The 18132-nt window shown below is 46.4% G+C and overlaps 2 protein-coding genes across 7 annotated transcripts in view; one reads left to right on the top strand and one right to left on the bottom strand.

Moving 5' to 3' along the window:
* TCF7 (transcription factor 7) overlaps window positions 1-5866 on the top strand; it is a 66810-nt gene extending 60944 nt beyond the window's left edge. For 2 of the 6 annotated variants that reach the window (XM_035339004.1, XM_035339002.1), the window contains one exon: window positions 3452-5866. In XM_035339004.1, the coding sequence (XP_035194895.1) occupies window positions 3452-3755 (304 nt within the window). In that variant the 3' untranslated portion in view covers window positions 3756-5866. The remainder of the gene's footprint in view (window positions 1-3451) is intronic. The other 4 variants (XM_035339005.1, XM_035339003.1, XM_035339009.1 and 1 more) reach the window with 2 other exon arrangements.
* Window positions 5867-8984: 3118 nt separating this feature from the next.
* On the bottom strand, window positions 8985-17932 carry SKP1 (S-phase kinase associated protein 1). Its single transcript, XM_035339011.1, has 6 exons — window positions 17785-17932; window positions 15618-15714; window positions 13065-13138; window positions 11727-11870; window positions 11031-11171; window positions 8985-10260 (listed from the first exon to the last, which is right to left on the bottom strand). Exons 2-6 carry the CDS (start codon window positions 15712-15714, stop codon window positions 10225-10227), a joined length of 492 nt encoding a protein of 163 aa, XP_035194902.1. The 5' UTR covers window positions 17785-17932; the 3' UTR covers window positions 8985-10224.
* Window positions 17933-18132: the final 200 nt, after the last annotated feature.

Here is an 18132-nt window from a genome sequence, read left to right as displayed (position 1 = left end):
CTCTTAAAAGCTCACGTCCAGGTGACCCTGGTGTGTGGCTTTCCTCCCCTGTTGAAGATTTCCTATCACATAAACACCCCTCCAGTAGCGAGTAGTGAAGGTTTTCCCTGCTTATCCTGGGACCAGCTATGTAATCCAAGGTGTACCCTCGCTGGCCCTCAAGTTTTGCAGCAGCCACCATGGGGTGGGAAAGCCTCAAGCAATGAGTCAGTTTGCAAGCACCTCACGCCTCGTGGCTTCTAGGGCACGACCATGGAAAGACAGTGATGAAGCAGAGTGCCTGAACCGCAGCAGTACCTGGCTCAGGGTGTCTGCAAGTGCATCCTGGTAGGAAAAGCTCAGGGGGGGCTCCTGGACCTGGACAGAGGTCTGTGGCTCACAGCCCAGCAGGTGCATTTCCAGGTTTCCATACCCGTGTGCTGAAGACTAGCAAAAGCAGAAAGTACAGCGAGAAGTATTGCTTAACGTGCTTACTGCGGCGTAAAGCGAGGGAAATCACCTAGTCCAACTCTGAATCCTGGAGGCATAGCCCTGCAGAGTCCCAGTAGTGCTTGGTCAGTGGCTGACCCAGGCTGTCCAAGGTCCCAGACCATCAGCTGGTGGGGCTGGGGAGACCCCTGTGTCACGGGTGTGAGCAAGGAGGCTGGGCACGCACCTTGCCACCTCTTCCTGCACCCGGGCAGCAGCGAGCGCTGCGTCTTCCCCTGGGAATTCCCTACTTCTCCAGAGTAGCTTCAGAACATCCCCTGCTTGCATTTATGGCAGATGGTATCATCAAGAACCATTTAACTGATTAAGAAACTGAATGTCCAGAGGGACACCCGGGATGTGGCAGAGAGACAAGGGACAGCAGGTCCGGGGCAGCTCCGCTCCGACTTCGTTTGAACTCTCTTAACTCAGCTTCAGCGCTAACCCTCTGCATTGCTTCCGATTAACACAGGCGGCTGAAGTGTTCGTAGACCTTAGCATGCTTTTTTAAAAAAACTTTTGCCTCTCAAACACTATTTAGTCACGCCTTTTCTGCAATTCTTTGTACTAACTTTGTGCCAGCTCAAAGGCTTCTGTCCTGCGTGCTGTGGTCACCGATGCCTGCGGAGAGCAATGCCCACCAGAGGATTCCCACTCCACAGGTGGAGAGTTTAACTGGTTAAAACTGGGTGGGCCTGCTCTGGAGGTTTCACCCTCACCCCCCCTTACACCAGGGCAAAATGCTCCAGGGTGCTGTAGTTCCTAAAGGTCAGAAATAAATCCTTTTAGCTGTATAGTAGCCATGCCAGCCCTAGCCCACTAAATGCTTCATTATCAACGATCTGTAGTATCAGATCTGCTTTTTCGCCGTTATTTTACATCTAATCGAATCAGTGGATGGAATGGATAGATTTGTATCATCTCACAAGTAGGTCGTTGAAACTCTCCGTCCTGCAGCTACTCCTGAAATGTCTGTGGGAAATGCAGCTTGTCCTGAGGTTTGTCTGCTCTGGGAAATTACAGCCCGTGCAAAGTAACCTCAGTGTTAAATATTCCATTCAGCAGGGCTGTCGTGTTTCATATCACATTAATTGGGTCACCACAGCTAACTATGACACTGACAGCAGTAATACCACTTCTCTTGTTCACATCCAGTGCAAAGTCATGTTTAATACTGGGCTAGTTAATGCATATTCCAACACTGTCTGGTTTTTCATTAGTAAGATCAAAGAAAGGTGTGTGCCCACATTAGCAAGTTCTCCATTTGATCTGTTTTCCTCAGATGAGACAGTCGAGGCAGGGAGCTGAGCAGGAGGAAGACATTCTTTTCAGCTATTTTAGCTATAAAGTCATTAACAGCATCTCCAGCAGAGGAATTGTTCCCTCACTACTGTTAAGGTGACATCTCGAGAGCTCTATTGTTTAAAACTGTACTGAGCTGCTCCAGAGGATTCAGAGCAGGTGACATGAGGGATCTGTCAGGAGAAGGGAAGGAAAACCCACTCCATACAGAGCATGCGAAGACATGAGACAGTGCGAGGTGCTACCTGAATAGCCAGGAACAGGTCATCTCCGTGTGTCAGATGGCAACTGGACCTCAGGTGAACGCAGGCTACATATTCCTGCTTTTGGTACCAAACAGAATTGTCCTGGGATGCAGTGAAATGATGCCCAAGTCTGGTTACAGCGAGGACAATGTGTGGCTTGTATTTTTGAGCCCCCAGACCAACAGGGGACAGCACATCCAACATAGGAGCAGGAGTTTCTTACTAGGAGTGTGGGGCTAGCGGGGAGTGATTGTCACCAGCTGGGTACTTCTCTATGAAAGCCTTTTTGTGAGCAGAGCTGCCCCCAGCTGCTCTTTGCAGCAGAAGCCTGGGGGCAGGTTCCTTCACACACCTCTGCCTCATCTCCTGCTCCGTGTGTGTGTGTCTGTACTGCCCTTCGTGCTTGTGGCTCAGCTTCTGAGGAGACAGATCACAGTGAAAGGCAAGCCATGGGCTGAAGTGTCCTGGCTGCTTTTCCTTGGCTTAGTTAGCAGATTAGAAGGTGATCGATGCTCCAGAGACAAATGAGTCTTGTGAACAGCTCAGGACTGCTCTAGCATCCCAGGCAGGCCCTCGGCCAGCCTCAGACCGTGCCCAACCAGTCAGAGGCCTTTTTCTTCTTTCCTCACGAGCCTGATGAGCGCTTTCAACTCAGCCGTGTCACTGAGTCATCCTCAGAGGCAGGAATGAATGTGAAGTATTTGGAGATTCAGAGATGTTATGAATAGGCTGAGATCAGAGGCTTTTGCTGCAGAAAAAAAAAAAAAAAAAAAAAAAAGAGCTAAGTAGATGATACATTGCGTGCAAGTCTAGGAGAGCGGTAGGAAATGTGCTACAGGCAAAAACACTCTTAAGACCTTAACAGTTTGGGTTGACTTGCGTTGCCCTAGGAGGAGAGCCAAAAAACGATGGGGAGCGCAGCCTGACCTGACGCTCCTCCGTGGCTACATCCCGCAAGGCAAACAAGAAGGGCACGGTTGCGCCGCGTCTCAGCGGGGATCCCTTGCACGGCCAGAGCTTTGTGCCCACAGCACGGCTGAGCCGGGCCTTGGCCCTCGCCGGGCCGGGCCGGGCCGGGCCTGCCCCTCACCGGGCCGGGCCTTGGCCCCCACCGGGCCTTGCCCTCGCCTGGCCCCGCCGCGCCCGGCCCCGCCGCCATTTTATCGCCCCCTGGCGGGCGCGGCGCGGAGCCGCCGCCATGCGCGTGAGGGAGCCGGGAGCGGCCATGGCCCCCCGCTGACGGCCACCCAGTCACGGCCACGAGCCCACGGCCACCCCAGCACGGCCACGAGCCCACGGCCACTCGGCCATGGCCACCCAGGTCCCCCCGCAGGGCCGGCTGCGAGCCCCCCGCCCGCACCGCGTCCCACCCGCCCTTCGGTGCGTGACCGCACGCTCGCCCTCTATTCACGGCTAACTCTCTTCACTGTCCTTAGGAGGAAAAAGAAGTGCATTCGGTACTTACAAGGAGAAGGACGCTGTGCCAGCCCAGTTTCTTCCGATGGAAGTGCTATAGACTCCCCTCCCTCTCCCCTGGATGCACTCCAACGCGTACCCTCTGCTTTCCCTTCAGACCAGCCCGCAGCCCCCGCTGCCTCCGCGCACCGAGAGCCTCCCGACCCCTTCCCCGTCTCGGCCCACGCCGGCCCGGCCGCCAGCTCCTCCGGACCGAGCGCCCACCGCTCGCCCCGCACGCCCGCGGAGCCCCCGGCGCACAGCGTGGCCCCCGCGGGGACGTAGCCCCGCGCCCACCCACCCGCCTTGGCCGAGACACCGGGCACTTTGCTCACTGAACAGCACCGGAGGCCCCAACAAATTCCCTAAGTTCACTGTCAAACTTGCAAAGTTAGGCGACGGAATGATTTAAGGATGCTGGAAAACTCTTTTTTTTCCTTTTTTTGTTGTTTTCTTTTTTTTTTTGGGGGGGGGGGTGGTGGTTAAAGATAGAAAAGTGACTTTAAAAAAGGTTAAAAAAAAAAATACTTGCCAAAATTTCTAAGTGCTGATGAGTAAACAAGCCTTTTGTCCCTGCCCTGTGCTGCTTTTTTGTTTGTTTGGGGTTTTTCTTTTCTTTTCTTTTTTTTTTTTTTTTTACTGCATTATCTCCAAGTATGGCAGAAAGCAAAGAGGAACCCCCAGCTTGCTGCAGTAGGTGGTAGGTGCGATAAATCTAACACTGGCTTCCATTTCCTGCCTCCTGAGCTGCTTTAAGCTGTAGTCAGTCACAGATCTCCCGTAGCTGTTGTACCACGGGGCTGGAAAAGCTGGGACAGGAGCATTTTGCAAAAGCCCTCATGTCTGAAGACTAAACGTAGCGATGCTCGCTCCCTGATCCGACTGACAGAGAAATGAAATACTTAAACCAGTGAGGTGTATTTTTTGAGCTTCGTGTCTGAGGACAGGAAGGTACTGTTTACAGGTGACAGGTCTCTGTGCAGACGTCGATCCCGCTAGCAGAGGGAAGCGGGGCGCTGACCAGGCACAGCAGGAGCTCGGCCGCTTGCAGTCTGACTGCCGACTGCTGCCCGCGTCGGTGCAGGGCCTCCCTTGCTGTCGTGACTCGGTCACTGCCGAGCTGGACAGCCAGAATTCTCATCCAACAGCCCGGGGGCAGTCTCAAAAAGCCTAACTCCGCAACCAGCTGTGCACTGGCACAGAGGAGCACAGCACGTGTGCACGGGGCCTGTGTAAAGCCGTAACGCCCGGCAGCCGTACTCGAGCGCTACGCTCCGTCCCAGAGCGCCTTTCCCTTGGCAAGGAGGGGTGGAGGACAGACCGTGTGCGCTCTGCCCCCTCTTGGCTCTCCCCTTCCCTGGGGCAGGCTGGGAGCAGAGCAGCACTGCCCTGCTCTCCACTTACAATCCGTACTTACCCTCTGCCAGATCAAAACCATTTCTTCATGATTTGGTGTAGAACTTTAAAAACAACGACAAAAAAAAACATTCTAGCTTTTTCTGAGAGATCTTCCCTCTACCTCCTTAACGATGCCAAATGTTAATGTCTTCTCTCCAGCTTGAAAACATTTACCAGTTTCTGGTATTTTATTTATATATTGAGCTTGACAAACAAAAACACTGGACAGATTCTGATCTCCATAAACTGATGTAATCCCAAATTAATCAAAGTTATTTACTTCACGTTTGCATACTTGTCACAGAGACCAGAATCTGCCTGAAATTCTAGACTGCTGAAGAGAAAAATAACAACAGACGGAGAGGGGGATCTATTTTTTTCTACTTTACAGAATAGGTTTTAGAGTACTGAATGCAAATTATGTAGTAATATTATTGTAGAACTGCAAGAAATTTAAGATGACCTCTATAATGTAAAAATATTTTTATATTTTTTTCTTAACACAAAAACAAAAACCCTAATTTTTTTACATTGGACTAAACAACTTTTTAAGCAAGATAATGCATCAAAGATTGAAAACTTAAAAAAAAAAAATTAGTCTGTAGAGCATCTTTGGGTTTATTCCCTTTATTTAGGTACTTTTGCTTATAGTAGTGTAGACTTTTTAATTCCAGTTTTAGTTTAGACCTAAACCTATTGCTTAATTCCTCTCCTGTGTAAATGTAACTTCAGAAGCACTGAATGAAAGCTACGTGCACAAACCCGAAAGTCGTTTTAACCCTTAGAGAAGTGACGTTACCTGAAGCGCCTGCCAACTGTACTTGGCCGTGTACTTGCGGCACTCAGAGGGTTAATTACATAGCACTAGATCAACACACAATCTGCTCAGTCTTAAATTATTTTAGAAAGCTTAGACAACAGCATGGTCCAGTGCTGAACAGAGGAACTCAGCAGACAATTCCCAGACCTGACATAGATTCTTCTTATATATATATATATATATACATAAAAAATAATAATAATTAAAAAAAAAGCTGTCTCAGCTGACCATTTTTCATTGAGACTCTGATGTAAGGTGCTGTACAAGTGTCAACTACTGTAAAAGCCACAGCTGGCAAATCAGCCACACTGAGCCCATCAGTGGCCTGGCATAACTCAAAACCGGGCGTAAAGCTGGCGTAGCCTAGTACCTGATCGCTGTTTTGTGGCTGGATAAAATGTAACTTAGCAGCAAAGCAAAGACGGGTATAAAAAAAAAAAGAAAAGCAGATGTGTTTAAATAACACCAGAGGAAATTTAGGGGAAAGTCCTGAACAGTATTAAACTGCACATCTTGACCAAGGTCCGAGTAGCACTGGCATGCCCAGAACAGCCGTCATTCATTTCAGAACTCGTTAGGACTTTCACCCGCTTATTTCAAGGCTACTCAGGGCCCCTCCACGGCGTTCGGGCTGCCTGCCTTGGTTCAGGGCACGCTGACCAGGGAAAGGCCCGTCTGTATTGCAGCCTCCTCTCATCACGTTTATTCCATCCGATTCCTGCAGTCTCCTTGGTGCAACCTGCTGCTCCCCTCCTGCAGGAGCCTTTCCTTGTGTGCTCACAGCGCAGGCGCAGCGGCTTTCTCAGCCCCGCAGACGGAGCGCTTACACGTACACGTGCACCCCTTTTTCTGACCGATGCCCCGAAACAGGGCTCGCCGACGTCGCGTCGTGCTGGCCCTGCGCTCTGCTCTGTGCGTACAGCTTTATCGCCAGACCTCACCCTGTGGCTTCAGCTACTGCAGTATAAACACCATGTCCGCCTGGTTCACCGTAACATCTTCCGTTTATACTGGTCTGAGAAAATTTAATCCCCCCCCTCCCCCACAAGACATGCAAGAAATAGACCTTTAAACTGCCCATTTCTGAGACAAAACAGCGAGCGTGAACAACTTGTGTTTCGTGCCCTACGGTTAACAACCAATGCCAAAACAGAGCTACTTTTATTAATACCAAAAAAGTGTCTTTAGAAATGCTATATGAAGTGTTATTTTGTGTTAATGCTCTTTTTTAATAGAAGGAAAACTTTGCCCTTAAGTTTTTATCGCAAGAATAATTTTTTTTAGTTCTTTTACAGCAATTTCAACTGTTCTTGAAATACGTATTGAATTCCTGAAACCAGTTTGAATGTAGAAGTCATGGAAATACCACTTCATTAAACCAAGTAAAACCACTGTATGTATGTAGCAGGGATAAATGTTTTGCAGCTGTACTTTCATTTGTCCAATGATTCTCCATCATTTGTTGTAATTTTTTTACTTCATTGAGTTTGTATTTTTTGGCTTTTATGTTCAAAATATGTTTATAGCTTTATAAATAAAGTAATTGCCAGACTGGCTATTCAAAATGGGCCACTGGAAGTTATAAACCTATTGAGGCGTCAAATAGTTATTTCTTGGAACTGAGAAAGATTGATTCTTGCTTTTTTTTTCAGCATTTGTATGTTTAAATACTTTTCAGAATAATTGCCAATTGCCTTCAATAGAAGTAAGATTGAAATTGTGAACCAAGACTAAAGAAAAATATGTTATGTAAAATGATCACTACAGATGACTTCACCTCCTCCTCCTCCCCACAGCCTGCCCCCACTTAATCCCTTTTGCCAAAAGCTCTCCCATTAGACCGTAACTTGGAAAAAAAAATGAAGGCAGCACCAAGTTAAGCAGCAACATAAAGCTTGGCAATGGGAAGCTGGTCAGTGTCTCCCTTTCAAAAATTCAGAAATATGTACCTGGTGTCTCTTACAACAGCAGGCATCAGGTCCAGCTGGAGAGGGAAAACCCACGTAGCAGCTGCACTGTACCCCAGCCTATCTCACAGCACCTTCGTACAGAGCCTGGTCCTCTATAGCCCAGCACTAATTGCTCGAATGGATGAGACAACTGAGAGGCTGGACACTGAGAGGTTAAAAGAGGCGTTTTCTCACACTGACATGCACGTCTGGCAGCTACGGAATTTGAGTGAAGTCTGAGACAGCACTACAGGGCAACTCCAGAGAAAATAAGTTGTATGGAATCCTAACGACCTGGCCTACTAAGAATATTAGAATCTGTCACAGCTATATAAACCTCTGAGCACAATAGCCCTTTGTTGTGCATGCTACTCTACGGCCACAGTTGCACAAGTTGTGTGCGCACTACTGGTATCAGCAGCCCCCTGGCACAATTCCAGAGCTTCAGCAAAGGCCACTGTGGTCAAATGCTTTTGTGGTGAAGCTACAGGGTTATTTCTTAGGCAAGATGTCTTAATAATTAGCAAGTCTTGCCACAGGTGTGTTTTGAGCAAACAAAGTAGAAGCAGGGTAACAAGGAAAACAAACTATGCCTCCGTCCCTTCCTCCTCCTTCAGCACAGTGAGGCACCGCGGAAGGCAGCAGCTGCCAACAGACATCGATCCTAGCCCGATGACCGGCACCTACAGGAATCACACTCAGGTTTTTACCTTGGAGCACAATTCCAGTACCAGGCTTCTGTAGGAGAAGCACAGCACTGCAGGGATAAAACTCAGGTGATCCTAGGACACCAGCTTCATGCACAGAGATGGATTTGTTTCCTGAAAGAACCCAGGTTAAGCTGAATGTTCAACTGCAAGAATCGTTATCAGCAGCTTTTCTCTAGTAGTACTTTGAGTTGCATTGTTGGCAATACAGGATGCTGGGAAAGCTGCTTCAGCCATCCAGAACTGCAGCGCAGGGTATTTTATGCCCACTGACAATACCATCACCAGCACAAACGCAGGCCCAGCAGCCTTATGAATAAGCACGTGACCAGCAGCTGCATCCAAAGCACGGATTTGAGTGCTGCTTTAGACCAAGTTATGAATGCTTTCATTAATGGTTACATCAAAGCAAGATTACCTAAAAAGCTGGTAAGCCATCAAAAAAATCCATCTGGATTTAGCTTCAGACTTAATTTGAGTCACCCACTGTGACGGACTAGTGACTTGCATTATAGTCATTTAAAAGAGATATAAAGATTTTATTTCAATTAGCTGCTCCCTCAGTACCAGTATTTGTATATTCAGTAGTAAGTGACACTAGGATTGTCCGGTTTCAAATAACTAGAACCATTTGCAAACAAAAGTTTAAAAGCCCTTTATTAATTCAAAAGTGAAACACATTTAAAGTGAGTTAAGTATGTTTATTAAGGTTCATTCTACTCTAAGGTTTATACAGAGAATGGAATGCAATACAAGCTAAGAGCACACCTCAAAGATCTACCACACGACCATCCCCTACTCCCTATAAGGGAACTGTAAAAAAAAAAAATAATAAAAATCAGGAAACCAGTTACTGTTTAACTAGTTGCAAGTGGCTTTGTCCAAAGAAGTCAAGCTTGATACTGCATTAGCTTTGTATGCAATAATTAAGTCTCTACAAGCTGAAATATCACATACAGAGGCAAAAGGATTTCCTGTGGACACATGAAACCATGTTTTAAAGAGCTACATCACAAGGATTGTTTAAAATTGCCTAAAAACAGCCACTAATGGCATGCACAGGTCAATAATATTAACTTTGGTAATGTCAGTCATTTTTGGTCAAACCTGGATTCCACTTTTAGCAAGAAGTATAAAAACACACCTGTCCTGTGCATAAAGCAACACTCTCCACTTGCTAACAGCTAGAGGCAGGTCTTCAAGACATGGTTGAAGTATTCCAATTAACTCTCAGGAGCTTGCTTAGCCCTAGATTACACCTTACACTAGTCTATCAGGCAAGACTAACAGAACAAGAAAGTGGACAGATTTTTTTTCTTTTTTTTTTTTTTTTAAATGCAGAAGAACAACCTTTAAAGTTATATAGCTTTAAGTAATACTAATATTCCCAAAATGCTTTTGGAAGAAATCAGCAACGTTTTTTTTTTAAACTTCACGTAGTTCCCCAAGACACATTTTAGGTGTTTTTTTTTTCCCTCTGAAGCTGTCAATACCCTGTAAGTGTTTTGTTCTTGAGGAAGAAATCATAGGTGGTTCTATTTACAATGGTGAAGTCAATGCTTAAGATTGTAACTGGACTTGGAACAGTTAAAAAGCATAATGAAAATGACAACCTTAAGTGTTACTTCCCATACAGAATCCACACTTAGATCAGTTTTATTCATTGCAGAGTAAAGTAAAAAGACATCCAATTACACTAGTAAAAACTCAGAAGATTTAAATTTTTACTCAAAAAAACACTACACATGCAAAGGGAACAATATCCTGCTAACACAACTTCATTTGCTGCTGCATTTGTCTAATATTAACAATTATGAACAGAGCAGTGCAACTAGTATTTGGAACAATCCTTACAGTGTTCGAGTGTCAGGCACAATACTTCACTTCTCTTCACACCACTGGTTCTCTTTACGTACCTGAAAGAAGATTTTAACCGTTAATGCACCGCAGTGAAGTTTCACCAGTTAGCTGCAAATTCCCATACGCATTCAGGATCACTTACTGCAGAAAGGCGTGAGCTCGGAAGCAGCTTCCCCTATTCATGCACAGTTTGTTACAAAGACTTCTGAGTTGACCTATTTATCCATATAAATCAAGAAACTTCTCGTGCCCAGATTTGATCAGAACTGAGTTGTTTCACCAAGTAACACACACGGACTGGCTTAAACCTTAACTGCTCGCTTCATGATACAGTACTGGAGACACGCTAAAGCATACAATTCACTGCCCTTGTATTTAAACAAGGTATCTTGGTCTGATCTTTCCCAGCATAACCATTTGGCACTTCATTTGTTGTTGATGTTCTAAGGCGATGAACTGATGACTTAGAGTCGGGAATCTAAGCATCTTACCTTTCAAGCCGCATTCAAAAACACACCAGCAGCGGCACCGCTACTACAGCTCCAAAACTGCAATCTGAGACTACCAAAAGCAATCCTACTTTCTTCCTCACAAGACACACATCTGAGAGCTAAGAAGTCAACATGCTTTCTGACCTTTTTCAAGTAATGGGCTGCCAGCACTGGAAGGTCTTTCACCAGTAGCAACCCAATTATGAGTAGTTAATGCATTAGTTTACATTTATTGCTAATAACAAGTCAGTTGCATCACACATGAAATTATGAAACACTGCACATTTGATTCAGTAGAAAAGCAGCTAAATTATAATTAAACCCAGATCAAGTACCTGTGCTTCTTCCTCTTCGGTGAAGTCATTCTTAATATTGAATGTCTTGCGAATTTCTTCTGGAGTTTTCCCCTTGATCATGTTTGCAACTGTCTTGCATGTGACATCAAGCAAGCCTTTGATGTCCAAGTAATTTGCAGCCTGTAGAAGAGTTTCAAATGTAAAGCCTTGCTATCATTTTTCTGCCTCTGTAGACGTACTACCAATATTCTGCTTACAGCACTGTAAAAGGCTGTAACCACAAACACATCATCTCCACTTGGAGAAGCTTCTAGCTAGAACCTTGAAATAACAGTACCTAAGCCTTACTTGCCAGACAGGAGCTATTTCTACCATGAAAGACCCATCCCCCTCTTTTACACAGGGCTTTCAGAATCCCAAACACATCTGAGATCTTAAGTGCTTACCTGCTGTTAACTACCTAAGCACGACTGGGTCACAGTACCACAGAAATTTTAAAAAACAGCTCAACAAACCTCACAAAAAAACAAAGCTAAACAAACCTCACTCCCTAGCATGAGGTTAACATTCTAACATTCACCATTCTCACCCAGCAGTAGTTGCCAGAACTCCCTGCACTACCCACGTTTCCCCCCATTAAGAAGTTATTCAAGAAGCATGCAGACTGTATTTGTAAGCCATGCAAACAGAGGGCACTGCACCGGCACAGTCTTTCTGCTTCAGGAACATACTTACCAGGATAAGTTCAAAAAGTGTTCCTTGGTCTACTTTCAGAAATTCTTGATCCCACACAGGGATGTCATCTGTTCTTTTCTCTTTGTTCTCATCATCCTCAGGAGGAGGTGGATCATCTTTGTGATGGGTGCACCACTGAATCACCTAATTATAGTTTTGATATTAATTTTTTATCCGAGTGATTCTTCCGTTAGGCCCCAACTCTAACTTAGCTTCATTTTAGAAGAACTGTACCTTCTCTAGATGAATATTAGCCAATATAAGGGAACGGAGCATGCTTGATTCACCTTGGAAGAATCAATTCCCCACCCTAGAGTCCAAAGGCCTTCAAGTAGACCACTTGAGACAGTAACTAGTAAATTAAATACTCTGGATCCTAAAAGGCAGCTCCTGGTATTAACAGTAAGCCCTGAGCTAACACACACAGAACTGTGCAGAGAAAACCTAAGCCTCATTTTGAGGCTTTTGCACTATTTGAAGAACAGGAAAAAAAACAATTTGTCTTGAACAGAATACTATAAAGGGGAAGAGTGTAGAGGGGTATTAGCTACCAACAGGACTTGTTCACCACAGTACAGAGTTCACCTAGAAAACAAAACCTTGCAAACCGAAGTGTTATTTATTATAAATAAAGTTAAGCACTATCTCATCACCCAGACAATTAAAAGGAATACGTATTTATTGTAAAATCCTGTTCCTTTCTGCCAACCCAAAATAATTCCAAAGTTAGAAGTTAATTCCACATACCTTCACTGGGAAATAATTCCTAACCCTGTACTAACCCCACAGCCCAGCATTTACTTTGGCTCAGAGTACAAAGCATCTCAGGATACAGCAACACGCTTTGTCATTTTTCTCATTTGACCCAGTAATAATCAAGGTCTCTTATTCAATTTAACACCAAGTGTGTACGGTGTCTGTGAAGCACTTCAGGTGCCAACAGCACAGCACCTGTACAACATGCTTACTGTCACTAGCTCCCACCACTGACTGTCCTTTAATCCTTTCTCCTTACATTTGGATCTCATGAAGAGTAACCTCAGTTCAGGGAATCCAGTTAGAATCAGTGCTTTAAAGGCATGAAATGCTAGGATGCACCATGTCAGGCACCACTTCAATACCGTAGGAAGGAAGCCTTCGAGGTCGCTCCTGTAGGTCTGCCATTAGCTGCCAGCCTCCCCCCAATTCTCAGACAGCCTAGCTGCCTGTGTTCATGTACCTCATGCTGCTTAAGCTGGTGCTAACACACAAAAAACGTTTTTATGGTACATATCTAACTCCCTCATTACTTCCGTATTTCATTACCGGTATAGAATACTGCAACTTTCAGCATCTTACCTTTTTTAAAATAGCTGCATTAACATTTGGAAGGGGGACTGGGTCATCATCACCTTCATCATCCATTCCCAAATCTAAAAAAGGAAAGGTGACTAAGCAATCGGCAGACGAAAGAATTGATTTTCCCCAGCTGGGCTGCTTCAACAATTCTCCACTGTTTTATCAACACTGAGGCTGAATGGACTGCCAGCAAAGGATCTCTAACTGGTTAAGCCAGAAACTTGGATATTTTCGATGAGGCTCTGCAGAGCAATGGCAGCATTAAACATAGGTTATACCAGCTTGAGGTGCAGTAACTAATAAGACTGCTCAAATCCTGATATACTGTGAGCACAAATGATTAGTTAAGCGGTCAGTTACTTGGTAAGCAGAACTCGATAGTTTAGTGTTCTGGGAATGGAATATGCTAAAGAACCAGAAGACATACTTGTGTATTTTTTACCACTTTCATGATCTGAAGCCACAAGTTAAACTAAATTGTTCCAACTGAAATCTCCGATTCTATTTATTATGAAGAAGAACTTGGACCTCCTGCGGTAAGTACAGACAATGTTTTGTCTCACACAGCAGCAGGAAATGCCGCAGCCACTGAGATGCTAGTTAGCTGGCCTCTGAAGCACCTGCACTGATTCTGAGCGTGCACATTTCTTTGGCTGGTAAGACAGCAACACAGATCCTTCAATTAAAGAGAACAAACTGCATTTACAGCATAAAGGTTCTGATAAGCACTGTTTTAGAAGCCTGTCAACATGAGCATAACAGAATCGGATGTTTGGTCACTTCACCCCCTTGATATGATTGAGTCAAAGTCAAAATAAGACAAGTCAGACTTGGACTCTACACAGAAGTAATACCACATTAGCTCTGAATAGAGATCAGGCTTTTTTGTATTATCCAATAGCTGGATGACACCTTGGCTCTCACAGATTAGCACCGTGTATCAGCTACGTAGCTGAACCAGTAACTGCACAGGCTCACTCAAGTGCACATGAGCCAATTCTACATCGTCAAGGAGTTTAATTTTTAAGAACTGATGACTGTGACACCATCACTGATCAAATTTGCACACAATTAAAACAGCGTGTGCTTCCGTATTTAGACGAGTCAACTACTGTCATTAGGGGGACATCAGGTAGTACTGCTTTTTGTTTAGATTAACTGATTTCATAGGTTCTGAAACCAAAATATTGACATTAAAGGGTACTGCATGCATTACCAATTACTGGGAATTTCAAATGCATACTTTGAACACAGTAGCAGATACTAGTGTAAGAAGTGACAGATGGGTCTGCCCAAAATTGTTAGTACAGGGAAATAATTCCAGCAGTAGCCCAACACTGGCCAACTCCGCTCAACTCATCCTCTCCCCTCCAGAACTGGGATTTCATGTTATCAGAAAATTAACACTTCACTGGTGGTCTTGTGATGCCTGATGCAACCCCACCTTCCAGCTCCTCCCCCTTCATTCACAGCACCAGAAACACAAAACATTGTTTATTAACTGGTGATGCTTAACCATCCGTACTGCAAGGCGCCTTTTATCTGTGCTAGGAGGCTGCTTCTTGGTCAGATCGGTACGAGGCCAGCTGGCGGTGCCTAGCCAGCAACACTCACCACGCAGAACTCTCATCAACACGCGTGTGCCACTGAACACTGGCAGTGACACAGCACACGCATGACAAAATGGGAAGGAATGATGTTCTCCAGTGTTTTCCCACCGATTGCTGTGTTTCCTGCTTGTGTTGCTTGGATGTTCAAAAGCAGCTTATTAAGCAGAGTGAGTGTTCAATGGTTGGAGCATTTCAACCTTGTTGTTCTTACATATAAGGTGTCACAACCAGCCAAAGATGTATACCCAAGGGCATCATTTTAACTACATCTACAAAAAGATTTTTTGTAAGTTAGTTTGTGAATACACCCAAAAGCTAGAAAAAAAACAGTAAACAATGAAGATCTGCACCAGACAGATCAGACACAGCTTGCTCTGTATCCCAGCCATCTGGCAATTTCCCCTCCCCCACCATCAGTTCTTTTGTTTCCAACTCATGTCAGCAAGAGATCAGAACCAAGTACGTACCCCACCTAATTTCACTGCGTAAACTCACAATACAGATTTCACTTCAGATCTCTATTCATTGCATTAGTTTCTGATCTCCCATCTGATTTAAGAAAACAGTTATGGAGTAAGAATGGTTTGCATGCTCAAATAAAGTTTGTTTTTAATATATAGTAGAAGTTCTGTTTGCTTACTCTCACAAAACTGAAGTAGGCTGTAAGCAAAAGCTGAGGGGGGGGGTAGATTTTTATCAGCCTCACTGGAATTGCTCTTAACAAGTAGACTGATCTCGAAGCTTTTTGAGAGTACATTCACCCCAAATGTAGTTTAAGCTACTACAGCAATTGCTCCAGCTGTTCTTCCGTAAGATAGCAAGCTGTTTCACAGGCTGGGAACTCTTCTTCAGCATCGTACCAGTTTGTCTCCTCTGGTCACAATTCCTGCCCAGGAAGCATTCCTGCATACCCTGCTACCTCAGCACGAGGCTTCACTCTTACCTTCCAGCATAGTCTTTATAGTTACAGACTGCTTTGCAATTTCAACATCAACTTCAAAAATCTCTCCATCTGAACTCTGCAGTTTAATTGAAGGCATCTATAAGAGAGGGAAAGTTATTTTCACACAATATCCAGCATGCATTACAAGTTTAGCTGACTCAAATACATAGGTTACCTTCGTTATTTACTCTGCTTCTGAACAGCAGCAGATGGCCCCGTGTCACTTACAGCACGCCCAGGTTATATGCTACGTGAATCAACAGGCCTACATTCATTAATCCTGATGTTTAAGAAGGATTGATAGAAGGAAACCTACTACCAATTTAAAAGAGAAGAGAGGGAACTTGTTTTTTTAAGTTGAAACCTCAAAATAAATATAAAATTGATTAGTCAGTAGTGCTTTTTTAAAAAGTACAATGCAACACTAGAGCTATCTCTCTCTTGAAATAAGCTTACAAAAACAATTCCTGAACACTACTTGTCTTCAAATCCAACCAACCACTGCTCATTCCTACCACTACAAGGAACGAGATCAGCACTTAACACTGCTCTTACACAGTAGGAAGTTACATCAGCACTTTATTAGCATTAAGAAACAGTAAGACAAGCAAGTATTTAACACAGGTAAAACAAACAAACTTTGTTTTAATAAAGTTTTTCAAACAAGATAAGAGCTAAAGTACAAGCAGTAAAGATATCCTAGTAAGTAACAATCAAAATTCACATGGAAACATCTTTCCAGATACTTAACTCCAAGCCAGAAGTAACGTACTAGTGCCTAGCAAGCCACTAGGACACTTCCTCTGTCCAAAACCACACTTGAGGTCTGTGTGGGTATCACTGTACTTGAACCAACTGACCCGAAAGACCTGACAAACCCAACTGCCTGGCTGAAGAGCTTTATAAATCGGTTCTTAGACTAGCACCATGTGTTATAATGGCTCTACCATTCAAAATATTTGTTAGGAGCAGACCACTGCAAGTTGTAGTTTTTCCTCCAGTTACCTATTTGAAAAACCTCTACAGCACATACGCATAAACACAGCCTGCAAGGCACTGCAGAGGAAAACCCCAGCGCCAAAGAACTTCAAATTCCTTTCCAGATGTACTTCCCCCACCGAGCTTACCACCCCTGCATGCTAGCAGCTTGCATGGGTACCCGAACTACCAAAGGCAAACCAGCTGCCCCACTTGGAGCAAACTTCCATCAGCCCTTCCTGAACGCCTCCCACAGCTCATCACCATGGCTCAGCCTGACAGTACTGCAGCAAACCGAGTCCAATGGAGGCCAGCCAAAGCACGTTATTAAGCAGCTTGCACCAGCCTGGAGCTCTCCTCGCTTTAATTTCCATTTGGCAGAGCAAGGAGGTAGTTAATGTTTACACGGCAACGTAACCCTATATGACAGGGCCGCTTCTCATTGGGATTGGTGCTTTGGAGGGATGCGGCCATGATTGTTGCAGAGACAGGCAGATGTGTGAGTGGTTAAATATATACATGTATGCATGCACAAACATACGTGTGGGGGTATGTAAATATATATGTGTACGTAGACATGCAGAAACATCTGCAAAAATGAAGTGAGGGGTAAAGCACGGTTCTGAGTCAGCAGCTTGAAGACGCCTGGGGGGCAGGGATGCCCCGAGCAGACCCTTTGGACGTACGCCCCCCCCGTTCCTGCTGCCACAAGCCGCGAGCACCGCACCCCCCAGCCCCCCGCACCCCCCGGCAGCCCTCCCGTTACATAACGCCGCACAGCAGCGGGGTGAGCCCGGCCCTGCAGGCCCACGGGGACCGGGACCGTTTCCCCCCAGCCCCTTCCCGTACCCTGGGGACCGAACCGGGCCGAACACCGCCCGTTGAGCTCCGAGGGACGCCCAGGCGGTGAGCCAGGCCCCACAGCCCCACTCCTCGTTCGTTAACTCCTCCCAAACCCCAGCGCCAGGCCGCGACACGACCCAGAGACCCCGGGGAACCGCAGCAGCGGCGCCCGGCCCCTCACGCCCCCCCCCCCCCCCATCCTCTAACGGCCGCCCCCAGCCCCTCACGGCCCGCTCCCTCCCCCAAGGCCGCGCCGCCCGCCCCACCGATCAGGTGCCCACCGCCCCGGGCCCTGCCGCCTCAGAGCCCGCCGCCCGCCCCCCTCACGCCCCCTCCGGGCCCTCACCGCGAGGCGACGGCGGCGTCCGGCGGGCGCTGACGGGAGCTCGCGGCGGCGGCGCTTGCGGCCCGGCTGCGGCGGCGCTTTTATAGAGGGGGAGGGGCGCGGGGGGAGGGGGGAAGGACCCCGCCTCGCGCTGCCTCGCAACTGCCGGGCTGCCCGCCGCGAGCGCCTGAGAGAAACGCCGCGCTGCCCCTCGCTAAGCGGGGAGAAGGGAGGCTGGGAGACAAAACGGTGGGGTGGGATAGAGGTCTGAGGGGGGGAGAGGAGCGGGGAGGCGGCGGGGAGGGCGGAGAGGCTGCCCGAGCGGTTTTCAGGCAGCGGGGGCGGCCGCGGCGGGCACCTCGAGGGGGC

This window comes from Oxyura jamaicensis, chromosome 13, assembly GCF_011077185.1.
Source record: "Oxyura jamaicensis isolate SHBP4307 breed ruddy duck chromosome 13, BPBGC_Ojam_1.0, whole genome shotgun sequence".
Classification (NCBI taxonomy): domain Eukaryota; kingdom Metazoa; phylum Chordata; class Aves; order Anseriformes; family Anatidae; genus Oxyura; species Oxyura jamaicensis.
Note: the sequence above shows the minus strand (reverse complement) of the source record. Positions and strands in the feature narration are given on the sequence as shown.

What these genes read in the sequence shown, in the direction of transcription:
- SKP1 (XM_035339011.1), bottom strand. Translation starts at nt 15,714, where the DNA reads ATGCCTTCAATTAAACTGCAGAGTTCAGATGGAGAGATTTTTGAAGTT. An exon ending in ATGCAGCTATTTTAAAAAAG is followed by an intron (nt 11,871 to 13,064) that starts GTAAGATGCTGA and finishes AACTATAATTAG; the next exon opens with GTGATTCAGTGGTGCACCCA. An exon ending in CCGAAGAGGAAGAAGCACAG is followed by an intron (nt 10,261 to 11,030) that starts GTACTTGATCTG and finishes ATCTTCTTTCAG; the next exon opens with GTACGTAAAGAGAACCAGTG.